This window comes from Callionymus lyra, chromosome 6, assembly GCF_982586985.1.
Source record: "Callionymus lyra chromosome 6, fCalLyr1.hap1.1, whole genome shotgun sequence".
Lineage (NCBI taxonomy): Eukaryota > Metazoa > Chordata > Actinopteri > Syngnathiformes > Callionymidae > Callionymus > Callionymus lyra.
In genome coordinates this window covers 8,005,161-8,027,532 of record NC_141823.1, presented here as the reverse complement: position 1 = coordinate 8,027,532, position 22,372 = coordinate 8,005,161, and the positions used below count along the sequence as shown (strand labels likewise).

The following is a 22,372-nucleotide window of genomic DNA, read 5'->3' as shown; positions in this document are numbered from 1 at the left end:
GAAGAGAAAGCAGGCGCTACTGTAAAATGACTCATTTGTACGTCTATATATAGTGAAGCCTCGTAGGGTCGTGGATCCCCCTCCGAGCGCGGGGGCCGTTGTTGTTCTAAATGTTGATTGGTCTGGGCATGTGCGAAGATAGATAGCTGCCATCTTTTCATTATTTTCCCGACACCACCCCCCCATCCCTCCGTCCCCCCGGTGTGAGGGCAGGGAGACGGACTCGAGCAGGCAAGACGTAATTAAACTTCCACAGTCGGGTCATGTGCTGTTAAATGCTTTGCCAACATTTCTCATTACTTAACGGTGTCGTCTAAATGATACGCTGTCGCCGCCAAGATTAATTGCTATTTGGTGGGAGTCGCTATAGAAGACGTCGTCTCCTATATGTGTCACTGGGTCGTCCTGGAGGCTCTGCATCATCTCAGCATGATGAAGTGCATCAAACCAGTTAGCTATGTAGAGAGTCTCGGGTAGCGATGCTAGCAAGCCTGGTGTAGCTATGCTAGAGAGTGTGGCATAGTAATACTAGCTAGCGTAGTAATACTAGCGAGCCTATCATAGTAATACTAGCGAGTCTGGCGTAGTAATACTGGTGAGCCTGTGTAGCGATGCTAGCCAGTCTCGGGTAGTGATGCTAGCTAGCCTGGCATAGCGACGCTAGCGAGCCTGGCGTAGCTATGCTAGAGAGTGTGGCGTAATAATACTAGCTAGCTTGACATAGTAATACTAGCTAGCATTGCGTAGCGATGCTAGAGAGCCTCGGGTAGCGATGCTAGCAAGCCTGGCTTAGCTATGCTAGTGAGTGTGGCGTAGCAATACTAGCTAGTGTGGCATAGTAATACTAGCTAGTGTGGTGTAGTAATAATAGTTAGCGTGGTGTAGTAATACTAGCTAACATGCTTAGTAATAATAGCTAGCTTGGTGTAGTAATACTAGCTAGCGTAGCGCAGTAATCCTATCTAGCGTGGCACAGTAATCCTAGCTAGTGTGGAGTAGTAATACTAGCTAGTGTAATGTAGTAGTACTAGCGAGCCTCGCGTAGTAATACTAGCAAACCTGGCTTAGTAATATTAGCTAGCGTGGTGTAGTGATTCCAGCAAGCCTTGTGTAGTGATGCTAGCAAGCCTCGCGTAGTAATACTAGCAAACCTGGTGCAGTAATACTAGCAAACCTGGTGCAGTAACACTAGCAAACCTGGTGCAGTAACACTAGCAAACCTGGTGCAGTAACACTAGCAAACCTGGTGCAGTAACACTAGCAAACCTGGTGCAGTAACACTAGCAAACCTGGCGCAGTCATACTAGCAAACCTAGCAGAGTCATACTAGCAAACCTGGTATAGTAATACTAGCAAACCTGGCATAGTAATACTAGCAAACCTGGCATAGTAGTACTGGCAAACCTGGCATAGTATTACTAGCAAACCTGGTATAGAAATACTAGCAAACCTGGTATAGAAATACTAGCAAACCTGGCATAGTAGTACTAGCAAACCTGGTATAGTATTACTAGAAAACCTAGTATAGAAATACTAGCAAACCTGGCCTAGTAATACTACAGACAAAAGGAATAAAAATAACGAGGCACAAAACTCATCGTACCCATAAAACCGTCTCACCTCTGATCATTACTGTAGCGTAAAAACAACCACCGGAGTCAGTAAAAAGTTTATCAGCTTCATCATCCAACACAAACCCCTCTGGCCACTTGTCGCCTTTTCAAACTTCATGTTACTTTGCATCTCTCATGACAGCAACTTTGTAAAAGTGCTCATGAGAGACTGTGACGCACATCACGTGAAAAGGTCTCGCACAAACCTGGAAGAGGAGGTTTAAGAGAAGTGACAAGCTCTGCACCACAGACTAGTGAAAGCTCAGGGGGGCCGGATCTCTGGGAGGAACAGGATTATCTTAATGCTGTTAGCAGACAAATCCGTAGATAGCCAGAGACACCAGTAATTAAGGGGAGATTGACAACATACGGTGATGTGTTAACAAGACCCGTTAATGGAAGTATATCAGTGACATCACAGTATTGTATTGTTAAATGTTTTATTTAAAATGTTTTTTGTTTTTTTTTAGTGTTTAAATGTTGTTTAATTAATTTACTATTTTGAATAATAACTTAATTTGTATATTTAAAGGTTGAACTTTTATATATTCATACTTGAATTTAAAAATTATTAATGTTTTCAAAGTGAATGATTTGGTTTTTACATATAAAGTTTGATATTCCCTTTCCTATGATTAAAAAATACATGTTCCTGATGCAATACTTGTCCATTTATAGCCTTCCAAATTCAATAACAAATGTTGGTATAATAGTGCCACCAGACAATACCACAATTTAGCTTTATTGTAGCTAATGCTAGTTTTACAGCGGAAGGGAAATCAAAAGTTAGATCGAGTGGCTCGGTGCTCGATTGGATTAGTCTGGTAAGATGGTACTATTTAACCCAAATGTTTATATTGAATTTAAAGGACTGTGAATTTAAAAAAAATGATGAATTTATAAGTTTTATCTTTTAGTTATTGAAATTAATGAATCCAATTATAAAATGCTTAGAAAAAAAGTAAATTCAACAATTTCATGTTCTGAGAACAGTTATATACAATTTTTAATTAATTAAATTAACTATAAAGCAGAATGGTAGTCATTTTGAAGGAGAAACATAATCATTATAAAGTAGTAATATAGTCATTATGAAGGAGAAATGTAGTCATTATGAAGTAGTAATATAGTCATTATGAAGGAGAAATATAATCATTATAAAGTAGTAATATAGTCATGATGAAGCATAAATATAGTAAGTAAGCCAGTAATCTTTATTTGTATAATGCTTTTCTAGACCAGGGTCACAAATCGCTTAAACAATCAAAACAATACTCAATAAAGTATATACTTTAAAGGTCAAGATAACACTGATAACACAACAGGAGTTCCAGAAAATCAAGGAAAAGCCTGAACAAATAAAAATGTCTTAAGATGTTTCTTGAAAGAGTCAGTAGATCCATTAAGATGAAGCATAAACTCAAAGTTCTGGTCTTACCTCCAAAGTAGGATCCGTCCGAGAGCTTGGTCTCCTTGCTGCCTTTGGTCAACACGCTGACGACGCCGTGTTGGATGAAGTACATCTTCTTCCCGATGGTTCCCTCTCGGATGATGTAATCCCCCGGCTGGAACACCTCGAACCTCAGCTTGGTCAGCATGGACGTGACGAAGTTGGGGTCGGCGTTGGCGAACAGCGGCATGGACGCCACCAGCTTCCGACAGTTGAAGTTGATGATTTCCTGCGTGGAGAAAGAGACGTCAGAAGTCCCACCGAGGAAAAGTCGACATTTGTTCTGTTTTGTGTTTGTTTGCAGCGTCACATTTGGCCTGAAGATGCGAACACGCCACACATGGATATGAGGTAAAATGTCAGTGAACGTGAAAAGGAGGTGGAATGTCAAGGAGCACACGGACGTTCTGAAGTTCAGCAGATCCCACCTCTCTGAGCGGCTCGTTCAGCTCTCCCAGGATGCTCTCCTCGTCGAACATCTTGCCCTGGTAGCGGTGCTCGTAGTAGTCGTGGATCCTCTGCCTCATGTCTGCCGGCAGCTTGTGGAAGGACATGTACTGCTCCACTTGTTTGTACTGTACACACACACACACACACACACACACACACACACAAAGAGATACACAACGGTTACTCCGGAGACCTCACATCTGGATCTCAGGTCAAGAACATGCAGAGGAAACACGCATGTTTCATCGCTCGACACATCTCCAGACACCTTCACTCCCTCCCTTGTCCTGCCGTTTGAGAGGATGTTGCTGCGATTATAGGCTTTTATATTGTCCATACAATTCTAATTTAGACAGATTTTAAAACTCTGTTAGCTGGAATAAAACAAGAACAAACAGGAATTGAAGGTACAGATGAACAGAGCAGACCTCTGCCAAGCAGCTCTTCTGCAAAAAATGTGGTTATTTAAACCCAATATTACCTCCTACATACATTTTATCTACAATTTAAGAACTTATCAAGACTACCTAAAATGTCACTGGATATGAAATATTTATTTAACATTTTTAATGCATTTGAATCCTGTTGATTAAAGTGGAATAAGAATAAACCTGTAAAAAAAACATCTACACCTCAAGAAGGTACAGGGTTTTTTTGGAGTATCCAGATAAAAACTGCTACTTTCTGACTGACTTACTTACTTACTTATTTACTTACTTACTTACACAAGCTCAATACAACTACAGAACAATGTGTAGAAGAGATTCAAGGATTAAAATTGTATACTGTATGTTTTAGGTCATTTCATTCAGAATTAATGAAGCTAAAAATTAAATTTGTGAGTTATGGAAGTGACAGCAGTAGCACATTAAACAAATTAAAAAACGTATAGAAAAACAGATGCCATATAGAAAGAAAATGTTAAGTTAAATAATGATATTTTGGTGCTGAAGTATGTAATTCAACTGTTATACAATATGTATTAGAGACAGAATATTGATGGTAAATAATGGAAAAATTAAAAAAGTGTTCCTACCCAAGCAATTTTATTTTATTTTTTAAAATCAAAGTAGATCAAAATGTTGACCGATATAGATGCCAGTGTTAAAGATAAAAAAAATAAAGAATTATATATGTTAACAATAATACAGAGATGTCCAAGATGAGTCAAATATAGGTTGAAGGAAACTCATTTGAATAATTTGATGGAATGATAACTTATCATTTTGCAACTATCTTGTATAGTTTGCTAATAATATAAAATAAGGTTCTATATATGTGAAGCCATAAGCTTGACGCTCTCCTTCCTCTGTCCTCTTCGATAATAAACTCCAAACACGATCGTCAGTTTCTTGATATTAATGTCCAACTCCATGGTTGTAAAAAAATAAATAAACTCAAACATATAAAGAAGAAACAGTCAAGAGTTCCAAAAGTGCAAAAAAAGTGAAAACTCAATGTTTGAAGCATGTTTTAAAGCAGGCATACCCAATCTTTTTTGTACCACGGGCCGGGTTAAATTCAACGTTTCATGGACCCATGTTCATATAAAAAAAAGTAAAAATAAAATATACCTGCATAAACAAAAACTACAATTAAGTGCATGAAAAACATTTCGCTGACTCAGCAAGAGGTCTGGACTGGTCGCAACCAATTGTTTGTGTATTTGCTTTCATGTATGTTTGATTGTATGCAGACGATGTTGTTCTGTACGTGTAGCTTTTAGAGACTTTGTACCAACGTGTGAGTTTGTGTTTGGACATTATTTATATGGAATGAGGACTAAAAACAAAACGTTTTCTTATTAGAGTTTGTGTTTTACTCATTTTCACAGTTGTTTCAAAGAAAATCACTTTTCTTTCCCTCAATAAAACACGTTTTCTAGGCAGTAATAATAAATAGAACATCATTTTTTTTTTCTTTGCGGCCCAGTGAAAAAGTCTAAGTGCTACTGCTTTAAAGGATGTGTTTGCATTAAAGATGAGTCGGTCTGAACCTCGAAAGTTTGTCTGAAAGTGACGTGACTTATATTTAAATCTCGACCCCATGACCTTTTTTTCCATGTTTAAAAAAAAAAGAACACAAGTGTGAGGAATGTTGTTTCTTACATAAGTGAAACTAATCTTTTATTTGTTTTTTGTGAGCTTTCTTATCTTGTAATCATCAACTTTTTTATCCATGTGTTGAAAAAAGAACCTCGTCGCCTCGGGCTTCATGTACACAAAAGCTCTTATCAGAGAATCTTTGTTCTGGATGTGTGCGCGGACTTTTAAAACGTCGCCATCCTTCCACGGCGAAGGAAGATGCAGATCAAAGCCGTGAGCGTCCTCCAGGGAATACTAACAGGTAGCATCCTTGACCCGTCGGTCCGAGTGTGTTAACCATTCACGTCTCCACGTCTCCGACGGACTTTGATCGCCGCCTCGACGCCGTCGCAAACTCTTAGCCGCCGGCGACACGCCTGACCTCGCGGCGTCTTTGTTATCCGACTCAGATCCGGGATCGTCACGAGGCCACGGTAAATAAGAACAGCCGTCTCCCACGTGCCGGATCATAGAAGCCGACTGTCTGTCGGATTGTCTGAAACTCAGACGAGGGCCGCGAGTGGCGACGGAAAAAAAAGAAAAAAAAGACTATTTAAACGACACTCAATAGACCAAGGACTGCAGGTTTGATGGGTTTCTTCCTCCGGTATTGACGCACAAACACGCTCCTAATCCGTCCTTAATCAGGGCTCCATGATCTGCCATCTTCTTGTTGTAAAAATGCTGCTGAGGGATGAATTTGGATGTTTTTTTTATGGCTGTGTGTTTAACTAGTGGAGCCTGTTGAGCTTCTTACAAAGAAGACGCTCCTTGAATATTGATTTCTCAGCTGTTGCAAATGTGATTTAAAAACTTCTTCATCACATTATAAACACTATTGTTATGGAGGTTTTATAGACTTCAGTCAGTGCACGGTGAGAGTTTGAACACATTTTTAACGGGTTGTTAACAAATGAAAACTGATTTGTAATCAGAAACAAACCTGTACATAAAACAAAAATGTTAACACTTTATCTCAAGTACCAATATGATGAAATGTTGTTTTGTCATCATTTTCCGCTTCATTTAGAGCATAAATTCTAAACTGCTACTAACTTAAAATAATCTAATCTATGTAAAGGTGTACATTACCACCATTAAACATATGGTCCTGGGATTAATATTATTAATTAAATTAGTTTCTTAAGGGTACAGTGCAAAAACACCCTGGCCATGATGTAAAAAGGCAATACAATTACATTTTAAAACACAATACATGGACAATGTAATACAAAATCCATATGCAAACACTTATTATATGATTAGGAAAATGAGAATTATGACAAACAGATCAAAGGAAAAACAACTATTCCAACTCTGCTGACTTTTTATTTTTAAAGACAATAATTTTAACAACTTCGTGACCATTAGTAAGAGTGCAATCAACTAGTAAATTAAGAGGTATGCCTTTTGGCTCAGCTCTTTTTTTTACATATCCACCAACCCCATGACCATCTGTTAATTGTTTCTTGTAACGATTATTTCTTTCACAATAACAGTTTGTTAGACTGTCAAATTAAGCTTTATCATCTTTGTAAAAGTGTACATTAGGTCACCACTTACGTACAGTTTTGGGATTCATATGAAAAACAGATCAAAGTAAAAATAACTTTTTCAACTTTGCTCCCTTTTCATTTTTTTCAAGGTAATCATTTCAACCGCCTGTATGTCCTTAAGACCATACCCTAAACTTTGTGACCATCAGTAAAAGTGCCATCAACTAGTAAATTAAGAGCTATGCCTTTTGGCTCAGCTCTTTTTTTTACATGTCCACCAACCTCATGACCATCTGTTAATTGTTTCTTGTTTATTTGGTAACAATGTTGTTACATTTCTTTCGCAATAGCAGTTTATTAGACTTTCACCTTAAGCTTTATCCTCTATGTAAAAGTGTACATTAGCCCCCGCTAACGTACACCTTTAGGGTTTAGGGTTCATATAACAAACGCATCAAAGGAAAAACCAACTCAGCCGACTTGTGTATCTGCACTTGAGTTCTCCCGCACTGCAGCTTCGCTCTTCCTCGCCCAAATAGAGGATTGTGGGGGATTTTAAGTGAGCAGACGATACACTTCTCATGTCTTTGGTATTAGGCTGGAAATAAAAGCAAGCATGAGGATCTCTGCTGTAGAACAGAGCGGCCTGTTAGACGAGAGTCTCGAAGTTACACGTCCAGCGTCAGTGGATTTGACGAAGCGAAGTAAAAAAGATGTTCTTCTCTTACACAGAACACAACTGTGCGACACATTTGGGATTTATGAATCACTCCTCGGCGTGTGCGGAGGAGCTGACAGGGAAGCAAAGATGCCGACCACGGGGGGCGAGCGTCTCGCGAGCAAGTGATGGGCTGATAATACTCTCCCTGACAGGAAATTATCTTATTGCTGCACAGCTGCTGCCACTCCTGGCATCGGGAAGATCCCTGTTCGCCTCGTCCGCCGGGCTAAACCCAATTACAGCCTGTGTTTACGGGGTTAGCAGCTACCTTTGAGCTGCTGCTCTCTGTGAAGAGACGAGTTTAAACCTTCATATTCAGTTCTTTCGCGAAACCACGAGTCAAACTCAAGCACAGGGGCTCTGTTCGTCCCGCCGGAATATTTTTAGTTGCCTGTAAAGGCTTTGAAAACATAGTTGGCCCAAAAATTCAATACTCATTTAAAAATACACCAAAAACAACATCGCCCTAATTGATACCTCAGACGACTTACACCAAACATGGACTCACACAAACTTGGTGAACAATTTTGAGAGATCACGTCACATAATTCTTCACGCATTTAAAAGAAACAAGGCGCGATAAAAAGGTTGATTTATGTCCAAACAATGTCCAACACGGGTGATACAGGTTTCCCTAATAGCGCCACGACTTCCCCTGGATAACGTCTCCTCTTCAAAGGTACATGACAAATAAAGCAAAAGACTCTTCTACGAGTAATAGGTTAGTGCAGCTGGGCTTGTGTACGTAATGTTTCAGTCTGTGTCAAGTTTAATGAAATGTCTGCCAAATGTGTTTTTTTCTTTTATAACTAGTTTCCTGCCCGAACGATGTGGTTAAAGATCGTTGCACCAATTTGGATGAGAAATTATGTTTGGAGCTTGTAGGAACATGCTCTCCCGATCTTTGTTTGGGGGTAAGACATTGTTCAAACTTTTCAAATTAAATTTGATGACAAAAAACAACTGTAACAGGCAAAAGGGTATCTTTATCTTAGGCCTAATGAAGATATAACACCAAACTACGGCAATGATAATAGAAGTTACAATAAGTAAACAATTGAATGACCCTCTTTTGATGGAGGCGGCAGGGTAGGTTGTAACATTTCGGTCATTTTGGGGATGTGGGTTTTCAGGAAGTGTGTACGTAAGGCAGCAGGCCTGGATGGACACGACACTACAGGTTCCTGTTTCAGAGCTTTTCATTTCAAATAAAAATATTGATGCATATCGCTTCAGCCTACTCCCATCAGTATGTGTGAATGGCTGTCATAGCGCTTTGTGACCCTGGTCTAGAAAGGCGCTATATAAATAGAGATTATTATTATTATTATAAACCATAAAGAGCCCCCTAGTGGCCACATATATAATCACTTTTCTAAAACTTGATAGGAAATGTAATTTTTTTACGTGGGGGGGTAGGCAGTTGGACCAAAGACTATTAAAGGCCTATTCTGGCAGAAAACAGAGTCATAATAGGGCAACAAATACAAATAAAGACAGTCCATCCTATATGTCCTGGGTCTGCCCCCGGTTAGATTTGTATGGAACTTGCATCCAGAAGGTATTTTTTGAAAAAGACAGAGTGGAGGTTCTACTTTGGGTCTTACACTGAAGACAAAGCCATTTGTTTTTTGTATTTTTTTTTGTTTGAAGATAATCATTTCAACCTCTTGTATGTTCTTATGGCCATGCCGTGCACTTTGTGACCGTAAAACTGACTCGTAAATCGAGAGCTATGCCTTTTGGCTCAGCTCTTTTTACACTATAACACACCTCATGACCAATCCATATTTTAATTCTTACTTATTAAAGATAACTAATTTCACATTGATGACAATAAAAACATACAATAATAAAACAGATCCATATATTGTGCTACTTTCAAGGCTCTGCTGTAGTGAGGCGTTGATAAAAAGAGGATGAAAAGGCGAGGTTAGGGTGCAAACAGACCCACAATAGCAGTTTATTAGACTGTCAAATTAAGCTCGGGTGTCATACAAACTCTACAGATTATCTTTGAACCAATTTCATCTCCATCAAAAGACTCTCTCTCTGCTCTTTGTCCGGCTCGATAAGAGTGTGTTGACCTGTCACCGAGAGTCTGAACGTTCCCGTCAGCACAGCGGCATTTGTGTTAATGCGGAGGACGATTACCTTTTCATTCTGCATTATTATTATCACCCGCTGTGCCGCAGAGATCCGCGCGCACGTTCTAATTTATACCATCAATCTTTTTCTTCTCCCGACATCTCCATATCGCCTTCCTTTGGTCTGTTTCTTCTTTTTGCCTTTTTGTCCCTCGTCTCCTCTTTTATCCTGCCTTTCTCCTCCAATTCCCTTTTCTTCTCACACGGGTCTCCAAGCAGATGCTAATTTTATTTAAACAAATAAATAAATGAATAATTCTTCCACTAAAGTCACTTAATTATACTTTCCAAACATGTATTTTCCTGCACTCGTCTGTCTCCTTCTCTGACCTTTACTCGGGCAAAGTTGTGTTTCACGAAGCCAACGACGCAGCTGTGTTTGTCGACGCTAATTTCTGATGATTTTATTCCGGAGTTTACCGGCCTGGGTGAATTGAAAGTGTCATCATGATGTGTGCACTTCAAAAGACACTTTGTTGTGGTGCTTTAATTAAAAGTGCACTATTGTGTACATTCAACTGAACCTTAATTCAACCTCAGACGCCTCTAGAGATCTTCTGTTCAAGCTCCTCAACCAATCTTTTTGACTAATTTAATGATATTTATATCTTTTCTTGACTTGAATTTGGCTTTACTTATAGATCTACTCTACTGTGTGGATCCTTGAAAACATAATAATAAAACATAAAATGATAACATAGATGTATTGCTCAATAGGTTATGTCAAGAACATTCAATTATAAGTTTGATTTTATGAACACAATTCTATGAGAACGTCATTACTCAGCAGGAGGCCGTTCAGTTTGGGCCTGGTTCTACTCAAGGTTTCTGCCCGTTAAAAGGAATATATTACTGTCCACTGTCTCTTGTTGTAATATATATATTGTACAGGTTAAAATGTTTTGTAAAGTTTCTTGAGATAATCTTCTTATGATTTGACACAGATTAAAAATCAATTGACTTACCCAGAATGCTACAGTGTTTTTTCTAGAGCGTGCAACAGCAGTGTGGTACTTAATAGAAAGTTCTAGTAAGTAAGTAAAGTCAGTAAATTTTATTTGTAAAGCGCCTTTCACAGACCAGGGTCACAAGACGCTTAATCAACTAAAACAATACACAAATGATGGAGCTAACACGCTAACACGACTTGCTTGCTGAGTGATAGTTACGACAACACAGTATGATTTGTGAGGATGTTGTGTTTTCCTGATTTCAACTAAGATTGTACCTTCAATTAATTTTACGCAAATTATTATAACAGGGAGTAGATTAAATCAAGGTCTTGATATTGTGCTGACATTGATTAGAAGCATGTTTAAGAAAAGGATATTTACTTGTTAACAGAGTGATATTTACTCGAAATTTATGAAAGTTATATATTAAACCAGAACAAGACCAACACCTTCTAAACGCTCGCCATATATATCTTGTTGTTGCATATTTCTCTACATTCCAGGATTGAACTTTTTTTTTTAAGTTATTTTTTAAAAGTTAAAGAAACAGATAAGCTGACCATAAACATAAAGAGACTGATTGGGAACTTTAAGATCTTGCATTCACATATGTTTTATTCAAATTTTGGCAAAACCACAGCTGGCCATGCAATGATTAAAAGATACATCTGCCTCTTCTACCGTTTTTTTTATTCATTATTTTTATTTTCTGCCACCGATTCCTTCGCCAGACTTGCAACCGGTTAAGGGTGTTCCCCACCTCTCGCCCAAAGACACTAGGTTCCAGTCCCACTTGGCCCCAACAAATGGGAATCAGCGACATTACTATGCATTAGCCGGAGGAACACACTTTCCCTTTGGCACCTGAAGAAGAGCCAGCTGTGGTTTCACCAAGATTTGAGTCAAACATATGTCACTGGCAAAATTAATACTGAGCCAAAGACGTTAACCTGGATCACAGATTTTTCATACGCAACAAGCCTGAGACGCCTGTGATGAACGGATGAATAAAGGATCCAAATCATAGAAGATGAGAAAACATATCCCCGGAGTCTTTTTTTACCCACAATCCTCCCGATTGTCTCATTAAAAGTTCCCCAAAGACTCGCTGGGAATGACCCTGTGTTAATTAAAAATGTGAGCAGGAGGGACGGTGGCACCAAACTGCCAATTCTCCAGTCATTTTTGGGAGAGGCTTGCGAGAACATGCATCGTCGAGCTAATCCCTGTTGGCCATCGCTGATTTCATTACCGTCAACAAGCGGGGCCACTTTTTTTTTTTGTTTTTATCACCACAAAATTACATTTGGGCTGAACCTGAGAGAAGAATTCTCAGGAGTTCGACAACAAGGATTGACAAGACACCTACGAATGAGTGAGATTAGACGCTTTTGTCTGGTGTCCCCCGTCTCCCATCTCTGGGCGCAGAATACATTTCTAATGACGATCAAAGATAAGCAGCGGCTTACGGCGAGCGCGGTCACATGTGCAGCCATCTTGTTTCCCCCCCCCACGCTACAGTCGTGTAACTCTCCCGCCGTTAATGATTCTCTTCACTGCTGGGACGAGCAGTCCTTTGGGAGAGTTTTTAACCCATTTTCATTCATCTGGACTGTAAGTACGACGACAGAACGGCTCATCAGTGGAACAAAGACCTCATTTGGACGCCTGGAGCAGAACTTGGTGATTGAAGCTTAAAACGTTTCACAAATTACACAGAGTTAACGACGTATAAATTGAGATCGTAACGGTGCAGAACTATCGCCGATCATCAACCGTTTAGTTAAAACAAAGGTAATTGTTGTTATTTTGGAATTGGGGAGATTGTTGTTGGTGTTTCTAGCAGCATCACAAGACCAGTTCTCAAGGCAGCAAACCAATAATTCATAGTCTTGATGTTGCCTCAAGTCAACTTTTTGGGTGGATTTATGGAGACCCCATTATTGGACCTACACTGGTTCAAGGATCCGGTCAAAAGGATGTTTTTGGGACCTGACTATCATCGCAAGAGAGGTCGCAATACACCGTCATTGATCTGGTCACAAGGGTGGGCGGTCCTCAACCACAAAACCAGAACTACAACTTTTAGCTAAAGACAAATTACAAATTACGTGAATTATCTTTTAAAAAAATCAACTGACTTAAGTGTAGTCTCATATGGATTTAATCACTTTTAATGACTTTGCTTTGCCATCCTAGTGGGGACCGTTTTTCATTACCAAAGGGCATGTCCACCTGAGTTTCCACATTATCCAGGCACCAGAAGGTTATAAAAAATAGCTTATAATACCTGATAAAAGGCTCAGGACAAGTTGTTTTTTTAAGCATTGTTTTTAAAGTTATAGCTTTTAATGCAGATCTGCTGATTTAAGATCAATTCTGGGAGGAATAGCGAACATGATGATAAGACTAAAAAAGATGCATTCGCTTTCATAAGTGACTTTTTCAAATTTCAACAAACTTTTCTATTAAATTGGTTCATTTATCTCTTTATTACTGTAATTCTCAAGCCTGCTATTACAGCATAAGCAACGGCATTAAGTGTATTTGTACTTCTCTGACTGAAAATGAGTCTAAAAAGACTCTTTCATGTCGGTGGTATCAGCACTTCACTGGTGTATTTAGTCAGGCCGCTGAACTCTAGCAACAGTTAACAGCCTGATTCCTGTTTAAGAGCCGATTTAAGTCTCCTTGCTAGCTGCTGACAGCCCCTGCATTTATCTCACGCTGCCATATTGTAATAGAATTCTATTCAAAAAAGATTATACTGCCAGCTTTCTCATGATAATTTCATAGTCGGGAACAGAGCCTTCTTCTCGCCTCACTTTTTCCATTTGTACGAGACTCCTTCATGGCGAGGCACTTCGAGCACCGTGTTTCTATGAAGATACCTGGAAACATGTAGTCTGATCATGGAGGTTAAAGCCAGTGTGAAGTAGATGAACCTCTATTTATGGTGTAGTATTGATCATCCAAGTATGTGGACCCGGAGTCAGCAGAATTTGTGGGAGTTTAATTGACACGAACGATTGCAAAGGCTGGTTCACATCCATGTTTCTGGTGAATCGCATGTAAATCTGTGGCTTCTCAAGGTTATGGAAGCTGTTCAAATAATTGGAAAGTAATTTCCAGGGAGCAAGGATTTAATAGTAAATCAATAAAGCAAGGCCTGGTCCCGACATTCACTTGAATCTACCTCTGGAAATGGCGAACACTCTTCTAGACTCAAGACTTATGCCAACGCTAACCTGCGATTATGGCCCAAACGTTCATCACGATTATACATGATCTTAGGGAAAACGTATGTATTTTTATGTAGTAGAACAATAGCTCAGATGGTAGAGTGGTTGCCTGCAGTCCAAAAGGTTGCAGGTTCAATCCCAGCTCCAGACAAGCTTGTGTCGTTGTGTCCCTGAGCAAGACACTTTACCCTGATTGCTCCTGATGGTAGACTTGGCGCAGGTGTGCAGCCTACTCCCATCAGTATGTGTGAATGGCTGTCAAAAGCACTACCGAATTTCCCCTCGCGGGACTAATAAGGGATTCTAAAAAAAAATTAAAAAACAATATTTAACTTGAAACTTGCACCACATTTCATTTGTTTCTTTACTTGGTTTTAGGCTCTTCTCACTATGCCTTATAGACCCTAGTGGGGGCATGAGGTTACAGCTACATTGTTGCTCTACTTCTTACTTGTCATTTTGGCTTTTGAATGAGGTCTACACCTTGATTTGGTCCCCCAGTGGTTGGCTGAGTATTGGTTGAACCAGATCTAGAATAGCGAATCCAGGATTTAAAATGTAATAATCACGATTCATCAGGCTCTTTAATCATGAATGACAAAATCTCCAAATCTCTCTAAATCTCCAGCCCTACCCTGTGCATGTTGTCAAAACCACTATCGTACAGTGAAGTCAGGTGGGAAACTTCAAAGGTAAAGTTCAAGCGAAAATCTAATTTCACTCAATTTCTTCTCGCCCTCATGTTGACTGTGGGTTGGGATTAATTTCAGTGTTATCTGTTACATTTTTGTCTATAGCTGTAAAAAGTATGTCCATGCTAATGAAGCAACCTTCAATTGTCGTCTTCATCTTCGTCCAAAAAAGACACTAAAAACATCCAAATACCTCCATTCTGCTCGTCTGTAACGTCCATCTTGTATTGAAACCTCGACACGAGGAATTGTTCTGGAAAAAACTTAAGCAAGTCTATATTTTAAGATAGTTTGCAGCAGAAGTTTAAAGGCTAACTTGCTACACAAACAGGAAGTACTAAAGGTAAATATAGCAAGTGCTTCCAGTCTACTGTCTTCACTACTGTCTCTCTGAAAATAATCCGAAGCTTTAGTTTTAATTTTGGATGAACCATCATAGGCAGAATTCATTATAAATTTGAAAGGTAGCAGTTAACAAGAAGTTAGCGGCTCTTGTGGAGGAAAAAGAGCTGAGCCAAGGGGGACACCTCTCGATCTATCCCTGGGAGATAAGATGAGGAGTCCAGTCATTCAGGAGAGACTCAAAAAAGAACTTTTCCTATTACCAAGAGTCAGGTAGGACGGTACAGGAAAGTCCTCAATGAAGTGCATTCTCCATTATTTCTATATATTTTTAACTAAACCAGTTAGAAACAAGTTCAAATTACTGTTACTGTTAGGCAACAGTTTTCAATTTATTTTAATAAGAAAAAATGCTTTATTCATTTTGGTTTATGTACCTAGTCTAGTTAAGTATGTTGTCATACCATGAGTCTCTTGATGAAATCTATAGCTGTGGTCGTGAATATTTCTCTAGAAATACTGTAAAAAACTGAATGTATTAAATGAAAATACTCTCACATATTAAGAGACAAATCTTGTTTTGTGAAAAGCAGATAAAAAGTACCACACTAAAATCATTTTAATAGGTTAGGTGATATTTGATTACTCACACTATTCATTTAAACTTAAAAAAAAATAATCATACTTTCACACTGCATTATAATCGCATATAAAATCTGAAATGGTTGTAAATCGGAAACAGAATAGGAGGAAACTATGATAAGTGTCTCTATAGACTTCTGGTCCAAAGTCTTGTCATTAAAAAAATATTTTTAACTGACTCTTCAGATATTACTGTCTTTTATAGAATTGCTTGTACAGTTGTACTACTTCAAGTGACCCGAGTGGGAGCATAAAGTGAAAATAAATCTTAAAGACAGCATCAGTTTTTGGCAGCAAAAATAATGGGCTGCGAAAAAAGCCCCACTAATGACCTTGATGGTTTGCTACGTTCGTCGATTTATTTTAGTCACTAAGTTCAAAAGTTGGAGCGAGACTGAGCAGCAGATGACGTTTCTGGGTAAGATTCCTTTGTGTTGTTGACCTCCTTCACATCCTCGCGAGTCAGTAAAGAGCTCTCCTGCTGACACATCGTGATGAATGAGCGACGACTGAGGGTCTTTTAAATTAGAATTCAGGGGTGAAAGAGGGCGACTGCGTCTGCAACTTGAAATATTCATACGTGAGACGAGGCTAGGAAACTTGAAATTTCCTAACCCTGCGAAAAAACTAACTGTCATGCCAACAAGGAAGAGAAGAATTCAAGATTCACGTTCCTCCTCCAGCCAAACCCTCCAATCTCTGGTCTGTAATCTGCAGAATCAGCCGAGCAGGCGTTTGAGCGAGCGAGCCCGATGAATGATTCAAAGAGTGTAGTCGTGTTGTTGACGACGAACAAACAAAAGCGTGATGTGAGAAGATGAAGAGCAAACTTTTCAGTGTCGCAAAATAAACAATTAATGAGAGATTCTTCCACGGATGCTGAGCTGACATTAGAGGGAAAACCCACTCGGCAAACAGTCTCCGATGAAAGGAAACGTCTCGTCTGGTCCTTGCGAGCGAGAATTAGATCATGAATGGAAACATGACGACGCTTCCGCTGAAACCAACCTTTCTATCCAAGTTGAACAATCTGTTAATACATAAAACATTGTTAATGAATTTGGCGATTGGTTGAAAGTGCGTTTTCGGTTTTGGGGCGGAAACGCGTTAATTCCCAAAAACTTTGGCCAAAACCAGGTGACCTAGAAAAAGACATTAACTTGACAACCGTGGGTTTTAATTGAGGACATTTGAGCAGCTATATGAACTATTTATAAAGTACTTTTTCACATTTGTATTAGCGGCAAATTAACCGGTTATTAACCATTATATAACTACTCACCTTGACACAAAGACAACACAAGGAATATCACAAACACGTTCGTTATTTGGGCCTTCTGGTCATCTTGACCCAGAGATAACACTTAATTAAAAAGAGAAAGTATTATTATTTCCTAATTACTTGACTAGAAAGAACTTGGTTATCACCAATGTTCATCCTAATAACTTCTATATTTCCTGTTAGTATCAGTAATGTAGTTCAGCATTTACTAAGTAGTATTATATTATTAATGTTAGATTAAAGTGACAATGAACAGTCTGTGAGTTAGTACTTTATGATGGTGAATTCGCTGTTAATACACATTATAATTAATAGGTAATATATGTTTCACGTTCTCATGTGTAACCAAAGAAAAGAGGATTTATATTTGAGAAAATATTGTTGGTGTTTGGTTTTTCATCCTTGGTTATATTTCTATATATTCTGTTCTTCATATTGATGTGTATCTAATATAAATAAAACAAAAATACCCAGCTTTCCCCAGATAAGTCAGGTACTACGTTTGAATAAATCATTTTCAATTCAAGAAAATTTACATTTGTAATGACAAATTATTACAAGTGTTGAGTTACATAGATATACTGTATATTAACTAGGGATTCAACAAGAATTCGGCTATCGAAAATGGCCAAAAGTGCATTTTCAAAAACTTTCAGCCGAAAACTAGGTGACCTCAAAAGCACATTCACTTGACAACAGTAGGTATTAATAAAGAACATTTGAGCGGCGCTTTATTTTTAACAGCTAACTCAAGTGAACAGCGCAGAATAAAGGACTTTTTTTTATTTTAATGAAATAATATTATAGTCATAATGCTTTTTAATTCCTGGTTTTATTATTTCCAATATTTTCAATTCTTCCTTCTCTCGCAAGAATCGATGTATCCCTAATATAAACTAAACTAAAATCCCCAGCATTCCTCAGATAAGTCATGTACTAGGTTTGCATGAGTTTGGTCTGAAGAAAAAGGAAAAAATGTAAATGACCTAAACAGAAATGACAGGGAATGACATACAAAAAAAATGACATTTGAAAACCAAATAACCCAAAATCTCTGAAGAGGGATGTGGAGAAGAATTAGGGGTTTTACAATTGCATAAATTATGTAAATCATCCGCATTTAATATGGTTTCATCGAAATTGGACCCATTGGATTTTAATGTCCCCGTAAAACCCTCTAAAAAAACCTACACTGAGATGTTAGATTGAGCTTGGATTTGAATGCCAAGTGCGGACTCTAAACCGCACGGACACCTGGGTAATCAATTAAGCAGGGTTTTCTATCCACGTCTCTTGTTTTATATTTGGCGATATAAACTTTCTGGTGTCCTCGCACGAGAGAGATTCAGCCTCGTCCAGACTGTTGATTTATCAACTGATGGTTTTGCGCTAATTTGAAGCAATAATGCTAATTTGATGGTGCGCTCATGTTGCTACTATATTATTAGCTCGTATGAAAGTGCCGTGAGCGTCGGTGATTATCTTTTAAATCGTGAAAGACATTAACCTTTACTTGCTCTGTCATCTGTCACATTACATGTTATTATCGCGGCGCTCGCCTCATTGAATCCCACTTTTCAAATCGTGTCTGAGTGAGAAAAGGACTGATTGACAGGTTAGTTCGGCATCACGATGGCGTCGCCCTTGGAATTAAATACTTCACAAACGTTTCTCCGAAAATTAAACTTGTTTTTTTCTGCTGCACCTTTACAAACGCGAGCTTCTGACGAGTTATTGTGGGCGTGGTCGTTTGCTGCTCATTATAATGGAAAACAAGCTGAAGATCAGTGATGTGGAATCTGTCACTCAAGGGCAGAGCTATTCAAGGAGCTATTCATCCCATAAATAATGAATGCATTGTTAAAAAAAAAAGCCAAGAAAACGGTAGTTTCACTTTTCGGTCAACACTGCTTTTGCTTAAAGAGCAACTACTGTTTTGATTTACGCGTTTCTTAAATTAAATCTTGAACCTCTATTGTATCATCAGTGTTGTACAAAACTCTATTTTCATTGAAATATTTACATTAGAAAATGATCTTAAGCCCCGCCCACTGAAAACACTTTGTCTTCCTTGTTTACGATAACCATGCCAACTCTGCTGTGATTGGTCAAACATTGATGTTTGTCACCACGTATCATCAATCCCGGGAGTCTCCACCTCCAAGGGACTCATTGTTTAAACAAAGCGGGTCAGATCACAGCTGAGCTGGAAAGCCATTATTACGTCATAAAGGACTAACTGTTCGCTCGTAACCTCTCGTTCGCCCAGATTTCAGACGGGGGAGGACTTTATAAAGTAATGGTCATGATGAGGGACTTCCTGCATCTTGGAGAGGAAGACTTCAACATGTGAGTGAGTCAAGAGAGTTGGAGTTTTCACATTAGTTGACCTTTAAGGAAAGCTAAGGAGCTCCAGGACATCCTTCTGAAAATCTGGACCTAAGGAAATTATTTGAACAGCACTTTTAAAAGGTACCAGCACCTTCTTCATGCAGATGAAAGGTCTGTCCATCACAAATACTACTGACTTTGTCTTCTGTGGATGTAGCAGAGAGCTTCTGAACCAGACGACTTTAGTCTCCATCCAAGTTGGAAAAAGATTAAGACGATTCTGCAGCAGTGATAACATTCCAGCAGGCGAGACCCTCTGAGGACCAGCACGAGGCTTCTTTAACTAACAAGAGGCTTCGTTATCCACCTCAGGGCGCGACCTCTGAATCGGCATTAAATGGCTTTGCCGGCGTTCGCTGGCGGGTGCGGAGACGCAGCAGCTGTTCCGTCCGACTCGCAGATGAGAGTCGGAGCTCCGGGTTATTTTCGGTCTTCTCTCATTAAGTGGCCGCTCAGATCCTCGGCATTAGCGCCAACTTTCTCCACTTTTGCACTCTGGAGAACCTGGACGACTCGTCTCTTTGTTGCTCACCTCTTCCCCGACGAGAGGTGTTTAATTTATCCTCCCTCTGAAGTCGGGGCGCCTCAAAGTCTCGTGGAATTCAAAGGCGGGTAACGTCGTCTAATCCTCCACCTGGTTGTTATTCCCTGCCCTCCATCTCTCGAGTCTCCCTCATCCCCCTGAGGTCATCCTTCTCTGTCTGCCGCTCGCTGCAGGCGTCGGGGCGACGTGGGGTCCCCGGCAGCTCGGCTCATTATCGCCCACACCGGGCCCCGAGGATGGCGACGCAGGGCGGGGAGCCCGGCTTGGCCCTTCCACCGGCGCCGTGACTGGGCTTTTCTTTTCCATGAGACCCCGGTCAGTTGAGCACTCGCCCAGAAAGACGTGATTGGAAGAGCAAACGAAGGATGTGTTTGCAGTTTTAACTGATGAGCCATGAACATGCTGGACAAAGAAAAGCTTGGAAATTCCATTTTATAAACGGTTGTCAACGATTAATAAACACGGTTAATTAATCTTTAAATGGCTTATTAACCTCCTGTAGCAGATAATGTGATCACCAGTGTTTATCTCTTGGTGTGTTTTTACTAAATAAATACACCTTTTTTTTAATCAATAGTGGTACAATGGACTTTGAAGTGTCTTATGGTTTCAAAGCCTCAAAGCGTCTATGTCAGGGATTTTCAACCCTGACAGTCGGGATGAGAACAGACACAAGTGTTAGAATAACAACAAAGTCAGAATCTAGATTTACTTGAAGAAAGGAGTGGAGGCGCTTCTGACAGCTCGTCTCAAACCAATGAAGGTCTCCGCTCCTGTACTTACCTTTTTATTCCATAGCTCAGATCATTACAAACTTAGATATAAACATGTTGTTCTCTTGTTGCTGGACACAGCCAGCTAGTACCGGTTTTCTGTATGAGTCATTGAACGCGGTATAACTGCTTGCAGGGGAAGATTATCTCGTATATCTTAGTGCGGTCACTGTATCTTAAGGAGAAACTGTCATCGTATGAGGTGACGTTCAAAGGAATCGCAAACCAGGCTATGGGCATGTGATGCGCTCGGGCTTTCCTTAAAAAAAAATAAAGGTACCATCAAAACGACCAACCTTTAGGGCTTATAAAGCCTGCAAGAAAGAGCTGAGCTGATCGCTACTATTAAAGTATAATAATTATGTGATATAATTTCAGAAGCAGGTGAAACAATCTAAATAAAATGAATGCCAAGCACTGAAGAAAGTTGCTATTCTTGGATAAAAATTAATAATTGTTCCCCGAACAATTCAATTAAATTTAATGTAAAGTGTCTTATCATAACAAAGTTATCTCAAGACACTATACAGTAAAAGTAAGACTATAGTTGATTAAGGAAAAACAGATCCAGCATATCAACAAAGAGCAAGAAGCGAAACACTGTGCAGTGAGCTTTGGTGAGTAAAAACTTCCGTTTACAAGGCAGGATACGAACACAAGCAATTCAAGCACATTTTGGTTAATTATCAGAATAATTGAAGCAAAAATGATGTCAGAGCTTCACACGTATTGTCCACTTGATGGCGCAATAGAGCAAATGAAGCCTCATGAAGCTTCGGCCCAAGGATGAACTACTGGGATGAGAGGCTTCATCGGTTCAAGAGGCTTCGTCTCGTCATCACTAGTTGAAACTGCTACTACAGCTTTGTCGAAACTCATCGACAGCTGTGATTGGTTGGCTGGGCGGCAAAGCATTACAGGAGCTGTTCATGTCACAGTTACTGACAGGGATTTAACCCTGTAATGCTGAGTTACCAAGTTCAAATGAATGGTCACTACTTCATGGATTTTATTCTATGAAGGGGGGTCGGAATGTTACCTTCGCAAAAACAAAAATGAAGTACACCCTGATTACCAATTTTGATTAAACTAAATAAGAGAGGTTTGCAGATTTTCAGCAACTGAATTTATGCTCCCTCACATTTTAAATGAAATTAAAATATCTCCAACTTTATCTAATTCATTGCATATTTAAAAAATGTGAAATAAAGATGATTTCAACTTCTAGTTTATTTCATTTTGGAATTTTAAGATATAATCTAAACAAAACTCATACAACCATTTTTGTTCTAAGGCTAGTTATATAAACAAATGCAACATCAATTAGTAAGTTAAGTAACCTCCTTTTGAATTAATGAAGTTGAAGAAATCTGACTGTGAATTTTATTCATGAGTGATTGTACTGATGTAAATGAACCACACAACACTGAAAGGGAAACTAATGTTGATTTAAGTGCATCTTAAATAGATATTGGACTCTATTGTATCATCAGTGTGTGTTCATACAAAACTCTCTTTTTTATTGAAATATAAACATTGGAAAATTATCT

General features: G+C 39.1%; 1 protein-coding gene across 1 annotated transcript in view; it reads right to left on the bottom strand.

Moving 5' to 3' along the window:
- Positions 1–22,372, bottom strand: part of hcn4 (hyperpolarization activated cyclic nucleotide-gated potassium channel 4) — a 120,614-nt gene that overhangs the window by 25,771 nt on the left and 72,471 nt on the right. Inside the window, exons 5-6 of the mRNA XM_087793399.1 lie at positions 3,492–3,638; positions 3,052–3,292 (exon numbers count right to left, since the gene is read on the bottom strand). Coding sequence (XP_087649525.1) covers positions 3,052–3,292; positions 3,492–3,638 — 388 coding nt within the window. The remainder of the gene's footprint in view (positions 1–3,051; positions 3,293–3,491; positions 3,639–22,372) is intronic.